General features: G+C 44.5%; 1 protein-coding gene across 4 annotated transcripts in view; it reads left to right on the top strand.

Annotated features, from left to right (window-relative positions):
- LOC135391277 (F-BAR domain only protein 2-like) overlaps positions 1-14,136 on the top strand; it is a 28,669-nt gene extending 14,533 nt beyond the window's left edge. Inside the window, exons 7-22 of one of the 4 annotated variants that reach the window (XM_064621466.1) lie at positions 4,553-4,649; positions 5,357-5,374; positions 5,841-6,017; positions 6,376-6,400; positions 6,570-6,627; positions 8,093-8,134; positions 8,223-8,356; positions 10,017-10,052; positions 10,831-10,901; positions 10,964-11,145; positions 11,221-11,387; positions 11,443-11,648; positions 11,730-11,885; positions 12,728-12,944; positions 13,007-13,370; positions 13,434-14,136. In XM_064621466.1, the coding sequence (XP_064477536.1) occupies positions 4,553-4,649; positions 5,357-5,374; positions 5,841-6,017; positions 6,376-6,400; positions 6,570-6,627; positions 8,093-8,134; positions 8,223-8,356; positions 10,017-10,052; positions 10,831-10,901; positions 10,964-11,145; positions 11,221-11,387; positions 11,443-11,648; positions 11,730-11,885; positions 12,728-12,944; positions 13,007-13,370; positions 13,434-13,456 (1,973 nt within the window). In that variant the 3' untranslated portion in view covers positions 13,457-14,136. The remainder of the gene's footprint in view (positions 1-4,552; positions 4,650-5,356; positions 5,375-5,840; positions 6,018-6,375; positions 6,401-6,569; positions 6,628-8,092; positions 8,135-8,222; positions 8,357-10,016; positions 10,053-10,830; positions 10,902-10,963; positions 11,146-11,220; positions 11,388-11,442; positions 11,649-11,729; positions 11,886-12,727; positions 12,945-13,006; positions 13,371-13,433) is intronic. The other 3 variants (XM_064621467.1, XM_064621468.1, XM_064621469.1) reach the window with 3 other exon arrangements.
- The last annotated feature ends 1,312 nt before the right edge of the window (positions 14,137-15,448 follow it).

Here is a 15,448-nt window from a genome sequence, read left to right as displayed (position 1 = left end):
AGGCAAAAGTGGTGACGGTGGCGCTTTTATATTTCTTTATTGTGTGGGCCTCTTCCACATGCATGGGGATTGGGTGGCTCTTTTTTGCTGCATTGCTCTCCAATGTGCCATGTATGTGTCTCACTGTGTTGCGTTTGCAAGCATTGCTGTCATACACCAAAATTGTGACTTCTCTCGTAATATAAATAAGCGAAGAAATGCGGGACAATGCACATTTCAGCATGTTGCACACTGTACGCACCAGATCAGAAGCAAAGGTTCTGAGGGTGGTGCTTTCACCTAGAATTAGCTTTGAATGTTCACGTGACTCATACATCTTTTTGCACATCGTGTTGTCTTCCACACATTATTTAAAGCAGTCATCGCTTTCAAGAGACGCGGACAAATTTGGGCCCCACATGATTGGCCCATCTTTCGCCACACATTTACAGTCCCGTGTGAAGAATCTTTGGAGCTTACGTAGTGGTTTGACAAAATCAGAATATGATAGGCGCACTGAGTCTTACATCCGATATGGTACTTACGATATGGTACTATATACTTTTTCTCATCTGCGAGATTGGATACCCCCTAGAAGGCTTTCTCTATTGCCATCTTGTGTTCCTAAAGCTGCAATTGTGATGTAGTGCAAGCAGAAACCATTAGCATAGTTCTTGTATTACACTGTCTGAAAAAATGTTCTTGGAAGAAGCCAAATTATTTGCATATTTCTAGTAACAGTTCGCTGGTTTACAGCCAACCCTCGATTTTCAAACCGTCGATATGTGAATCCCCTCGCTTTATGAACGGTCCGTCGCAGAACGAAACATTTCCCACGCATTTCTCCCTCGGTGTATGAACCCTCAATATCCGCGCAGTGAGCGCATTTTGCTGGCACCGAACCAGGAAGGAGGGCAACCCTGGTCGCCCGTGTCAATAGCACGGAAGAGTCGATGGAATTCACAGAAGGTCCAGCATTATCAGACCAACATTGGCTGGGGTTGCGACTGTAGGGTCAGGCTAGTGAAGGGTCCATGACTATGGACGTCTTACATGGTGGCTCATATGACTACATTGAACCCTCGTTAATATGACTCCCGTTAATCTGACACACTCGCTTCATGACCGTTTTTCTCGGGAACCGTTCCGCTGGCATGTAAATCCCCCTCGTTAATATGACAATCCGTTTATCGGACAATGACCAAGATTTTTGTCACAAGTAGGGCCAAACACAGGCATTATCCTCCCGCTATTATGACCGCTTCACATGAACCTCAGAGTGGCCCCCGGGAGAGGCTATCTCGTACCTCGCTCAGAGGGTGACACGTGTTAAAGTAGGGCATCAAGGTTTGTGATGGCCCCTGAAATCGCTGACCTCGGCATTATACTCATATCGCTTTTTGAGCAACCGAAGTGCTTAAAAATGCGGGGACCAGGTCACACTGTGCTGCTGCTTTCACGTAAGGATGGCCGAAACAAAGCGGAAGAGGGATTTGGCAGTCGGAATGAAGAGCGGCGTTACTCGATGGAGGCAAGCGAAGCCCTACAGGTTGCCTCATTTTTTTTTAGCAGATAAAGGTCGATAACGTGTCCGCAATTGATGGTGCTATTGTCAATTTAGAAAAATTAATGACTGAAAATTGTTTGACGTAGTCATTCTTAGCAGATTTTTCAGAAAATAAATCATAATTACTTCGGCTTTTGTTGTGTGTAGCGGTGTGTCCGGTCCGCGGAGGGTGCGTTTCTCGTTAATATGACGATTCGCTTTATGACCAAAATCCGCGGGAATGGCAGTGGTCATATTAACGAGGGTTCACTGTATGTAACAGCGGGCAATTCCAGAAGTGTCCGCACAAGGTCAGATTGGGCTTTTCGTCCTGCGCGTATTGCCACTTTAGAGACTGCCTCAGAAATGGAAGGCCATGCGAGATTTCGAGGGCAAAAATGATGTCAGGTTATATTGTCCTCTCTCCTGGGCAGAATCAACACTGGAGAGTCAATGCACCAGAGTATTATTGCAAACTTTTTTCAGAGTTAATCGAAGTAACCGAACAAAAATGGGCCCTAAAATTGCCATCTCACGTCGTCGTGACCCCCTCTTCTTTCATCAACGCTCACCCACTTTCCTACCTCGATATAAGAATCCCTCGTTTTGTGAACGATTTTCGAGGAAACGGTCATTATTCGCAAATCGAGGGTTGACTGTATTTATTTGCCCTCAGGGCCCATGTGCATTTCAGAGGGGAGCGAGTGTTCGTATTAACTACAATGCAAACCAGTGACAAAAAGAGCAGCATGGACGAACATTACATAGGTATACAAGTCACAAAGCGGTCACATATAATTTCACAAATAACATAACATTAATTATCTTTATGTGGCATTGAGTAGGGTAGCTAAAGCAGAGTTAAATCGAGGGTGACCTTGTACATTGGTGATCAATCCAGGGAGGTGGTTCCACCCTTTGGAAGTACGATGAATAAAGGACTAGTAGGTGGGTAGTGGTATGGAAGAATATTACATGACACACATGAGGCACTTTGAGTCCAAATTTGTGCCAGTGGGAAGTGCCTCTTGCCAACACTACCTCGATAGAGAAAGCCTGCTCACTCATCGACGTGACGTAACGACTAAGAGTCAGCCAATCAGGATCGTGTTTTCAATGGCCGTAGCCAATCACGAACGTGCTTTCAGCAGTCATAGCCATGGAGACAAACCGCCGCTGTCTGTGAGTAGTGATTGAACGTCCCTGCGTACTAAATGGGGAAAACTTAAAATAAAGTGCAAAATGGTTCCATATTTTTTTTTTTTTTTCAAAAGTATGTCACACATTTTGTCTACAGATTTAAATCTGCAGGTTCAACGTTAGGTGTAATCATTTGCAAGTTCTTGAATTCGCAAAACGGGGAATCGCAGCAGTAGCAGATGAATTCTGACTTTATATGTCCACGCAGCAAAGGAGGGAGAGGAGGCAATAAGCAGGCCTTCTGTATCTAGGTGGTGTTTCTCTTGTTGGTGGTATTGACTAGTGTCGGCCTGTGTTGGCTGTGGGTGTGGTCATGGTGGCAAGTTGCGGTCCTGTGATGAGAGGATGACATCCATGGTGTGCCTTTTGCTATCCATTTGGAGAGGAGCTAGCAAGAATTCATTTTAAGACACTAGTTTCTGATAGTATCCTGGTTCAAAGTATCGTGGCACAATAAGTGCAGAAAGGTTAGTTTGGAAACCTTAAGGTGTTTGTGGTGCTCCTGAGTTAATTTTCAGCATAAATTCTGCACACACACTGAAAGCCACTCTCATTGCCAAATGCTCCTGTTTTGGTCTACCTACCGTGCAGGGTATTTCAGTGACCACGTAAAAAAAAAGGAAAGAAAGAAAAGAAGCATACTATTGAAAAGTATGCATTCAACTGCATTTATCTGTAGGAGTCTTTAGCCACATTCTACAAGTAATTTGACCAAATTTAAATTTAAAAATTTGTCAAGTCAACCTAATGTTTTTGCTGGAAACAGAATTCATGTGGCAAAAGTTCTCTAATTCGCCATTTATCCGTAGAGTGCTTTTTCTGTGAAAATGTTTTGACATGGTTACTTTAATGCCCTGTGCAAACACGTGCATCAGCAGCAGTGTTAACTAAATTGCTTGTGCATTACGATGACCTGATAAAGGCAAGATCGGTTGTGAAGCTCAGAAGCATTCCTTTAGCCACTATATGTACGCAATTTTGTTACCCATCTCTGAAAGCCGCCATCTGTAGCACCTTTCACTTTGATGGGAAAGTTTGCCTCCTTGCACAATTGAAGTAAATATGTCTGACAGGAGCATTCGAGTCCAAACACCTCTCCTGCATGCCCTTCCCTCGAAATTGGGGTTGGTTACCGAAAATAATAATGTTTCTGGTTCTGTTTTCGGTACCTAAAAAAAAATCGCCTTTTTGTTTCTGTTTCTTTGAGATTGTTCCGTCTGGCATTGCATCGGTAACACAGTGGGACTATCGGTAACACAGTGGGACAGAGGGACAGTGCTAGTTCAAGAATTTAATGCAAGGTTTGTCAGGGATCTAATACATTAATTTAAATTAAATTAAATTTAAAAACACTGAGTAGGAGGATTACATTCGGTGAATTCGGTTTCCGTTATCTTTACCACCCCTGAATTTTGTTTCCATGTCGGTTTGTGGTAATGGAAACGAAAATAACTTTTCTTTTTCTATTTACGTTTCCTGCAGAATTCAGGTAGTTAACTTTTCTGTTTCCAGCAACTGACCCTGCTCGAAATCAACGTATTTCCAGGGTTACACGTAAGCAAGAGATGACTGTATACTGCTCAGGCCGGCAAAAAGTGAAAGAGGGATTTGATGTGTTAGGGAATGCACTACCAGTAGAAACAAAAATCTACGACTTACTGCCTATAGAGAGAACGACTATCCCTTCAAAAGTTACAACCTGATATGAAAATGACAGTAGTGCTGAAACGTATTTCTCAGATCATAGTGTACTCACTGCGTGAAAGAAGGATGGTACAAGCCAGTTATCCACAGACCAGATAGTATTTGAAGCATCTCCATTTGTAGGGTTCTTGCGTACCAAATGGGAAAGGCAAAAGGAGAAACGCAAACGAAAGAAAGAGATGAACACCAATAAGGACAACTTGGCCGCAAGTGGAGAAATGTGAGTTTTTTCGATCAGCCGAGCTTTCAAGGTATCTTTGCAGTGTGCTTGAAATTATTGCAGGGCATTAACTGCTGTATCTATGGTGCAGTTCTTGAGGAATGTTGCATGTGGTGTTTGAAGGAGGTGTAACTTTCTGCATGTCATATTTGGTTGCCGCTTTGCTTTGGTACTGCCACTACTATGCCCATATGTGCTTGTATACTAAACGCAAGCGCTTCTTCACAACAACGTTAATGTATTGCATCTGCAGGGATTATTCTTTTACGTGCCACATGTGTTGTAAGCTTGGCATAGCCATCAATACATGTAATAGGAAGTAGGTAGTAGTCGTGATAACTGTATAACTTATAAGCAGAGCTGTTTATCTTCACAAGAGCAGTTCTTATGACATTTTGCTCAGCAGTCACTATATATATTATTCTCACTGGTGAGGCTGGTGTTAAACACTTCTTGCTGAGCAGGAACGAAATTCTAGGTCCTGTTCCACAGTTCGTGAAGCAATATTTAAATTTGATCTGAATGCATTTGAACGTTTTACAGATTTTGCACTCTTTCGTAGCCTTCTCGTATAGGTTTCATAGACGAATGCTTTGCACATATCAGGTGTTTTGCTGTGGTTACGACAGACTTATGGTGACTAAATATGTCATAGCTCTGAAGGGTGGCTAACAAAATAGAAAGGTTGTCAGATTACGAATTTTCAGTTTCAGTTTATTAACAAGGTAAGGCAACTCATTTAATGTGTTCGAAGTCCCAGAGAGCTAAAAGTAGATTTAATTAAGGTAACACGTAGGGTTACTAAGGTAACATATGCTATCATCTTCCCTATATTGGTAGCAGAGGTACAGTGCTAGACAAAAGTTTATACGGAACACGCTGCGGCGCATTCCTTCCTCAGAACAACACGCTAGCAGCGAATGATACCGTACAGACTTACAAAACAGGTGTCTGCGTTACCTAGGCACATGTCTGTAAGTCCGTACAGTCCCATTCACTGCTAAGGTGTCACTCTGAGGAAGGAATGCACTGGAGCATGTTCCGTAAACTTTTGTCCAGCACTGTACAAGCACAGCTTTTCCGTAGTTATGGTTAAGAGTCAGTACAACGAAAGCAAGTGCGGGAAGAACACTAGGAGTTTCACTAGGCTGTTTCCGTTCTTGTTAACTGGTGGCTGGCGCCACTTTGTAGGGTTCGATCATCGCAGGGAAAACCATGCCCCCCACCGACATTCCAGCCCGAAAACTCCTCGTCCCCCCTCGAATCTGTCACGCGAAGGCTGTCCATTGAACAGCCACGAGCAGCAGACGATGACAGTTGTGCCTCTGTGGGCAGCCTGTCCTCCATGCCCGTGACAGTCACTACAAGGTTAGTAGACCGTAAGTGAAGTAGGCTGAGTAGAGCTATGAAGGTAGGCAGGCAGGCAGGCAGGCAGGTGAAGCAGTGTTGGTTTTATAGGCAAAGTAAAGTATGCGTATCAGTTTGTGCATGATACCTGTGAGCTGATTATGGTGGTTGAATATCTGCTATGACTGCTTTGTATGCTATCGATGAGGCAATGTCAATTGCAAAACCCAGATTTGCTATACTAATACACTGCTCTGCTTGTACAGCTTCTGGCAATGTTACGCATGCTTTTCTGCACTAACAATGAAATGTGCACACACGAATGAGTTTTCTTGCTTCATAACTTTTTTTTCCCCCTCTCCTAATCTTTCCGACGCAGAGAACCTAAGGAAACTGCTAACCAGGTATGTGAAATTACCTTGTATTATACTGTAATGTAGCCAGATTGTAATTCATAATGTATGAAACATTTGTGTTTATAATGCAGAACTTGTGATTGTACAAATGAGTTAAACTGATGCACAGTGTTACAATCAATTGCTGCATAATTGCTAAAGAGTATGTCCTCCATAGAGCGTGGAAATTGACGACGAAGGCTACACTGTTCGACCCACCGACCATCACAAAGAAAGTATCCTTTGCAAGAGCTCCTGAACAGTAGACTTGAAGAACGCCAATTAAGATTTGGGCCACAAAGTTGGGTAGATTGAACTTGTATTTTCGAAAATTGTCCACGGTTTCGTGCTGTGGTTTGTGCTTACATCTTGCCGATTCCTTTGAATGTCCTTCTGATGTTGTCCTCGTATGAAAAGCGTAGCTCCATTCAAACTTAGGCGCACAGGGTTTGAAAAATACATAATGTGCCTCTGTGACGCAACGACACGGACCGATGCGCGAAGAGAGAGGGACGGATTTAAAGGAGCAGTCTAGAGGCCCACAACTTTTTTTCTGTTTTTGGTCAGTATGGAATGTTAGGCGGCCGAAAACAGTTATCCCACAATTAGTGCAGCCGTAGCTAAATTGGGACGCCTGCAATAGCTCTCCGAACCTCCTGCGCGCGAAACACCCTCCTTCGCCTTCACGATAGGCACGTGATGAGCGCCACCACACACGTCACTATGTGACGCAAGTGGTGAGGACGCTCCTCATTGGACTTGGGATCACATGATCGAGGTGAGCAACATTGCCCAGGCCGGAGCGTCTGCTACCGCTTGGGAGACGCCATGCGTTCTCCGGCTTCGTGATGTACGAAACGGAGGGTTTGAAGGCTGTCAACGACACAACCACGATTTTTTGGGACCGCAGGCACCACGGGAAGAACGAGTGGTGCAGCCCGAAATTAACTGCGTTTGTACAGCAAAAACCCCGTGCTTCTCGACAGTGTGCAGCCTGTCCGACAGTTTTCACCGCGCAGTTGGTTCAGTGGCTAACAGGTGGCGCCACAATACCGCTTCCACAATACCGCTTCGCAATAGCTTTCTACTGCTGTGAATTCTGAGATTGCACAGAAGCCACGGATATATTACTCTTGCGATCGTAATCTTATTTTCTCAGGCTGCGTATATGCTTCTTCTTTTAAAGAAAACGTGATATAAATCATGTAAATAATAGAAGTCAACAAGAAGCAGCTAGCAATGTTCGTAGCAGACGGTTTTTCCTGCGAACGAATGAGGGGCTCTCTACCACGAACGTCACACTAGAGTGGGTGTGGTCTGCAGTTGGAGCGCTCCGGCCTGTCACCGCGGCAGCGATTTTCCAAATTAATTGCACCGTGGTGATACAACTTTGGACAGAAATATTTTGTGGGAATGCTTTTCACATACTGCTTTACAAGATGACAGCAGTTTTGGGCCATGTTAGATATCACTTTAATGCTCCTTTAACTTGCAACAACAACAACTTTATTTGAATGATAACTTTACCCCATAGGTGGCGGTAATGTTGCGAAATGGAATAATGAGTCGGAATATAATGGAATTAATGGAAGTTGCATGTGGAAACCGTACATAATGTACCATATATTTGGCTGTCGTTCGGTACGTTTCCCAGGGTTTTTCACTCTGGCTACAGGTACTTCCTAAACGTGCGTGTTCCAGACGACAGGGACAGCTTCTACTCAAGTTCCGACGGCGACTCTGGTAAGATATAATTTAATACATAATCAATAAGTTCACCACATGGCATGAAGTGGGAATACACAGTTAGATGTTTTGTCCATTAACACAGATGACGAAGATCGAGAGAAACGAATACACATTGAAATCAAGCCACTCAGTAATGGGACACCTATGAGTGCAAGTGTAGACGAACTCAGAGCAACCATCGGGTCATTAGCATTGTCTCCCATTCCGCAACATTCGGTAAGGATACCTTTTCAGATACTGTGGCACTAATAGCCTAATGCTAATGAAACTTTGTAATGAATAACTAGGAGTTATCCAGAAAGTAAGTTCCCGTTGACCACGCCAAAAGCACAAAAACCTGTTTTCGGAATGTTTTATATTAGCTACGTTCTGTGTATCTCTTAACTGTGTTTTTATGCAGTTTCGACCATTATCGAGGCATTCATCATAGCAGGACGTCTATTTTTGCATCCCCGCATTAGGTTGCCTCAATACTAGCTCCTTCTGTGTAGGGTGGAGTCACCGTCTGTAGAAGCGAATGCCGCGAGCCGTGAGCAATGCCACCTGTTGTGAAACTCTAGCATGGTGGGCTAGTTCACCATATCACAGCTTCCTCATCGTTTTCGTGTCGTCGAGTAACTCCACCTGTTGTGAAACTATAGCATGGTGGGCTAGTCCACTATATCACAGCGTCCTGATCGTTTTCAGCTTCATCTTTTCCACATTTTGGAAAAACCCTGGTCACAAAGACAATGTTTTTGTCATCTGTCCTCGCAAACTGGGGGACTGCAAAAACAGCTATCCCAGTTGCCTGCATAGCTCCTTAGTTTCCCTCGCTCCCCTGTTGCCCAAGGAGAAACCTCATTGGTTCCCCTCCCAATTAAAGGAATAACATTTTGAGTCTGAGACACACATAGTTTCTTCTGTGAACCCATTACAGTCTGCGGATACCCCTCCCCTCCCCTCCCTTGTGCAGAGACAAGTGTCTAGAGATGGGACTAATCCATAATTATCTGAATCTGAATCTGAACTGGAACATAAGGAAGGTTCTGCGAATCAACGAATCTTACAAATCTCGAATCTTTCGAATCCATCCTTAAAAAGAGCTTAGAAAGCCAGAGAAAAAACACTTATACTGAAAAGTGTTTTGAAGCAGAATATGATATATTTGTTTAATGGAAAACAAATTCAACAATAGTTCATTTTCAGGACAAAATATACCATATACTTCTGGTTAAGCATAATTTATTTAACATGTTGTCCACCGACTACAGGAAACGCATAATTCTCGAGTCTGAATTGTTTTCACAAAACAAACCACAAATCAAAAGTAAAACAATGTTACTTTTAAAAATTCTAACGTAAGAGTTCCTGCCTGAACTCTTTCAGTCTAGAACAACAACAACAACGACAGATAAAGTAATGATGATGAATGGGGAACTTCGCCACATGAGAACAATGTAAACAATCAAACAAGAAAACACACGCCGACCAGTCAGGCTTTCGGCGGACACTGGAGGCGCCAATTTTAAAAAGAAACAAACAAATGTGGCTGGTGGATTCCAGAGATTCGATTTGCCATTTTTGGACACTGGGATTCGGATTCCCGAATCTCGAATCCCTGCCTAGGATTCGAGGATTTGTGGATTCGGTTGGCACATCCCTAGTCATGACGTACGGTGACCACAGTCCAGCAGCGCCAGTATTTGCAAGCGGAACTTACTCTCTGGACGTATCTCGTTTCGACCTAGCGGCTTGATAAAATTTTTTACCCCTCTCCTTGCATAAACAATACGATAAACTCTCCCACGATATTATCATCGATGTTGTACAGTGTACTGTATCAATCTGTGCGATTAAATCTCGTGTCCATCTCTCTACCTCCTGGCAAACACAGAATCGGAGGCCCGAAATATTACACTTCAGGCACAAGGTAGTGTAAGCTCATATTTTGCCGCTTGACTGGAAGATGTCTGCCTGCCTGAAGTAGTATCCTGAATGGATATTGTGGCCACAGTACTGCATGGTAGTGCTGCACTCTGCTTTTGTTTGCAACACTTTTGTTTCTTCACCATGACGTTGCAGCACCTCTAGATGCAGAATGTAGTAATGCAATCTCACTGTGTGGAGTTACCGTACTAAGAGTTTTTGTTTGTAGAGCAGTAGTGCTTCTCATGGAGTTAAGAGACTAAAGTGCAAAAATTTCTCTTTGCATAATAAAAGATGCAGTTACCTCGAAAGCAATACAAACGGAACGAGATGCCGCTTTACTGCACTTTACTGTTGCTTTAGAGCATTAGCTCTGTAGCAGCACTGCTCACAAGCTTGCATAATCTTAGACGTGAAATATGAGATGAATACTTAGTGCCTGCAGAACATGTGTGTTGCACAAGTTTGCCATGCTGTGAATCCTTCACCTTCAGTGTTGTTAATGCAGTGAGTTGCATGTTTTCTTTGTTCCGATGGCACCAGTAGGACCCCTTTATAGTGAACGCTGTTGAACCACTACAAACCTTCACTAAGTATATCCGTATCCTCACTATATTGGGATTTTGACACGTTGGGACAGCAGGTTTACTTTGTTGTATCTATATCTTCATTATACATATTAATGTTCACTGTATAGAGGTTCCACTGTACATGCTAGTATGTGAAAACGAAGTAACTTGACACGCAAGGACTGACTGTTTCATAAATTGATTGAAATGCAGACACGACGAGCCTACAACAGCGCAACATCAACTCCAGATGAAGCACCAAAGCGAACGACAAATCATTCAAAGTGAGAAAGTTTGCCACAATTAAAACTGCGTGAATGGTTGTTCTGACGGGGACGTTTTTCAGAAGTAGCGCAGGCGGTGGCAGCGCCGGGGACTCTGACGTGCTAAGCTTGTTCCCCACCGACTCTAACACTTCAACTCCCACGGCTAAGCTTCCAAGTCCACTCAGCCTTGGCCCCAATGATTCCAGTGCGACAGCTTCGTCCACAGCCACAACTGCAAGTGCCCCATGGGACAGATATGCAGGTGACACGCTTTCCTTCAAAGTACAACTTCAAAGTAAAAGTTCTTGAATGTTCCAAAAATGTTTGGTTCCGGCAGCACTAAGTGAACTGTTCAGCGATAAGGCAGTGAGTGATTCTTCGACGGAAACTACAAAGTCCGGCGGAGAACCTAACGAACCTGTAGTAACGCCTACAGGGTTGCTTCCCTCTGCTGTGTTTCCACCAGGTCCAACATTACCAAGACCTCCGTCGCGGAGATCAGAGGTGAAAATTTATGACGAAGGTATTGTCTGTGGGCTCACAGCAGTTCTGGTTACAGGCTGCACGTGGCCGCATGTCTCCACTGCCAATGAGCCGAACGGAAAGCGTGGGAAGCCTAAGCAACGACTTCAAGACGACACCAATGCCTCTGGGATCATCGCGTGGGCCTTCACCACTCACCATTGGCATGTGCGACACCATTCCTCTGGCAGTGGCTTTTCAAGAAGTTGTACATGCACGTTTCTGTGGAACGGACGAATCAAAGTACGTCACTGCTCCATGTACCTCGGTTTTGCCGGCACGACACCCTCAGGAAACAACATTCTCGTCTGTTTTTATCTGTAGGTGCCAAGTGAAGCTGCTGGGTGACATGAAAGTGTCCTTTCCTGCTGGAATAGTCAGCGTATTAGCCAACAACCCGTCTCCTGCAGCGCTGACGTTCCGAGTCAGTGGCACCTCACGGTTTGACAATATACTGCCGAACAAGAACCTCGTCTCCTTGTGAGTACAACTGCAGAATAGGAGCAAAACCTCTAACTCCTCACTTATTTGGTCTGGCATGGATTACCTAGCAGAAAATTGTTTATTGATTTATTTATCCCCCTCTGTCGCCATTTAACAACAGCCGTGTGTTTGGGAATGCTGTGTGTCTACTTAGAGCCTGAAGTTTTAGGGTTTAACCCAATTCTTCCCCGAATTTGCACCCCAAATTGAAGTTTGCCTCTTTAGGGTGAAACTCGATTTTTACCTGTCAAATTACCCTCACTGAGACATCTGTAGGAATGCATACTAACTTGTTTGGCAGAAAATGCAGTTATGTACATCACTGTTTGTACCTGTTCGTTTGAGTAACTGAGCCAGATTTCTTCCCTAATATAGCATACTGGAAGTTTTTTCCACCTGAATTTGCAAGAATTTCAAGCGCATGTTTATTTACCCGATTTTTACCCCCCGAATTTAGAAAAAAATATTTCCCAAAAACTTCGGGCTCTACTTGTGATGTGCACCGGCTTTCCCGACTTTTCTCCTTCCCATATCTCGTCACTCACTAGATGTCATGCCACAGCACTAGAGCATGTTCTGTAGCATCATGGTTCCTATTTACAGACGAAGGTGTTGCAATTCTAATTGACACGGCTCGTGAAAGAACAAATGTGTGCCGACCCTGTTCGTACCGGGCACTTCATATCCACGTACCTTAAGAAAATTGAACGTTACACTGAAGGTACAACCCGCATAAAAACCAGAGGTCTTACTGCGTGTACTACGAACGCCACGTGTATTTCAAGCCGTCATCCTTGTTGCCATGGTTTTGAATCATGCATTGAGTATCTCTTTGCCAGGGATCCAATTCAGTCGACGGGCGACCGTTGTGTTTACGAGTTCAACATGGGTATGCTGACAGCGCTACTCCGCAAGCAGCATGAGCAAACTCCGTCTGCCTCCTACTTCAACATTGACATTCTCAAGTACCACATTCGAGCAGGTCCTGGAGCAAGGTCCGCACCTCTGCACCTGGTGGCCTACTGGAAGTGTCAGAGTGACACCACAGACCTCAAGGTAGACAAAAATATCTCGCGGAGCAGCAGGAACTTATATAGCGAAAACTACGTACATCCCAGGTGGACTATGAGTACAACAGCAAAGCCCTGGTGCCTTCCCTGCCCACAGCTCAGGGTCTGACACCCCTCACAGGGGTTTGTATGGGCATTCAGGTGGATGGTGGTGTGTCAGGGGTGCAGGCCAAGCCTTCCTGCGTATGGAACAGCGAAACACAACGGGCGACGTGGCGACTGCCGGAGGCTCTGGGATGCAACGCACGAGGGGGATCCTTATTAGCTCGCTTTGCCCTAAAAGAGGGGCCTTCCAACCCGAAGCCCCTGGAGGTACGATTTGCTTGCGAAGGAGCTTCGCTATCTGGTGCTGGCTTTGAGCTCGTTGGAGCAGGTTACAGAGTGTCTCTAGTCAAGAAGCAGGTCATGTCAGGTAAGTTTGAGGAAGTGTCTATCATTTTATGATGATGTTCATACACGTAATTCTCCTTTGCAGGAAAGTATATATGTGAGCCCTGATAGGCAAGTTTTAGAGAGAGAGAGAGAGCAGTACCTCATGTGCCTCGGAAGGACAGACTGCTAGTGCTTCCCCCGTGAATATATATACGTTATATGTATATTCTTCCACAAGACCACGGTGGTGGACCAACCGCCTCCTGCCCACAAAAGCACTAGCAGGAAGGTTTTTTCATACAAAGACTGAAAAAAAAGTTTTATGTTTTCCCGCTCCGAGGACTGGAAGTAGCAGAGTTGCATCGCTGGTTCGATGGTACTTCTTATCTCCACTTCCGAGGCCTTCCTCCCGTTGTTGTCACATGTTGGCTTTAACATTGTTTCAGAACCACGCATTAACTTAATCCCGGTAATCCTCTCGTCTTGTCAGCAGATATAAGAAAAGGAGTAATCAAAAGCCAGCTTTGGTTTTGTCCACAATGAGTATTCACTGGTACCCTTGTGTTTCTCGGAGCCTGTAGTGCCTCTGGTAGGTCGATCGAGCCCCAGCAGACTGTATATAAGAAGCGCAGAATCTATTTTTAACATTTATCTGCTTTTTTTTTTTCTCCACCCTCCCACCAAACCCCCACTGATGCCTTTCATGTTGGGAGTACAATTGTCGAGAATTTACTACTATACCCCCCAACTTTCACCTTGTGTATATAGTGGGGACGTACAGTCATTAAAGTGAAGTTGCTCCGTTTCCTGCTTGTCTATTTCTTGTGATGGGCTAGTTACTCAAGAAAGGCTACCTTGCACGACGCATCGAACCATCCACTATGTACTTGTTACTGTATTTACTCGTATAACTGACTCAACCCCAATGCAACGCTGCAAGCTGCTGCTGAAGCCCCGGTGCCATACACGTTTTTGAGGATGAAGAGGTCCATGGCAGCTGACCAATGAGGTAAAACCATTGTATATGAGGAGGAGCGCAAAGTAAGAGTGCGGTATCTGGAAGTGTCAGTAGTGGTGGTGTTTCTCAACCATCTTGCAGTTTTTGAGGACACTTAGTCGGAGAGAAGCAGCACGAGTGCCGTAAAAGAAATTTGTCCTGAACTGGAATTTCTCCTGAGCTTTGCAGAACAGAAGGCTCCCTCGTAAGGAAAAATCGTCATTTAAGCGATAACGAAATTCCTACAGATTCCAGGGTACTGATAGTGATAGAGACACTTTTTTGAAACAAAATGATAGCTGTGTGTTGAGTTCCCTTTTTTCTTCACGTAGGTGATGAAGGTACTTATCGCATGGCCTGATGCAAGTTGTGGATACTTTTCGTAGGAGTAGGGCATCCAAATTGAATGGCTCTCTGCAATAGCATTGTAAAGTACAGTCGCCGATCGATTTTTCGGACTCCGAAAATTCGGACTTTCCAATATTTAGGACAAAAGTTGTGGCTTTATCAGACGCCCCATTGAGCCAATGTATTTTGACGTCCGAAAATTTGGACCGGTTTTCGCAGGTACGGTTCGATTTTTTACGTACATATTCGCCTTCATTTTTTTTCTCCCCCTTGTTTCCCTTCGTCTTTGCTGACGGCGTGCCTCAGCGCACGTAGGAGGCGCGCGCTGAGGCGGAGTTTACGCGCGCGCACCACTGATGAGGTTATGCACACTCACCACAAATGATGTCCGCACCTTCAAGTGATTCTGAGGGTGTCTCGATTGACTTCGTGGATACTGACGAATGCGATGAAGACGCGAGCATGTCGGCTGCACAGACACCCGCTGAGACCGAGACTGATTCTTCAACGGTGACGGCAGTACCGTCAACATCGTAATTATAAAAAAAAGCTACTGAGGAATGTTCGTCACAATTGGCATCCCTCCCTGATAGTGCCACACATAAGATACTTTTTTATCTGTTACAAGTACTTTTTCTGCATTACTGCATTATTCAAAGTTTTCTGGGACATAGCTAGGACACTAGGGTGGTGCAGCAGAAGCAGCCAAGATGTCTGTAGATCAAAAGCAGCTTTTTCTATTGGAAGAAGTGTGCGCCACAGGTCACCTTGCC

The sequence above is a fragment of the Ornithodoros turicata genome, chromosome 4 (genome assembly GCF_037126465.1).
Source record: "Ornithodoros turicata isolate Travis chromosome 4, ASM3712646v1, whole genome shotgun sequence".
Lineage (NCBI taxonomy): Eukaryota > Metazoa > Arthropoda > Arachnida > Ixodida > Argasidae > Ornithodoros > Ornithodoros turicata.
Note: the sequence above shows the minus strand (reverse complement) of the source record. Positions and strands in the feature narration are given on the sequence as shown.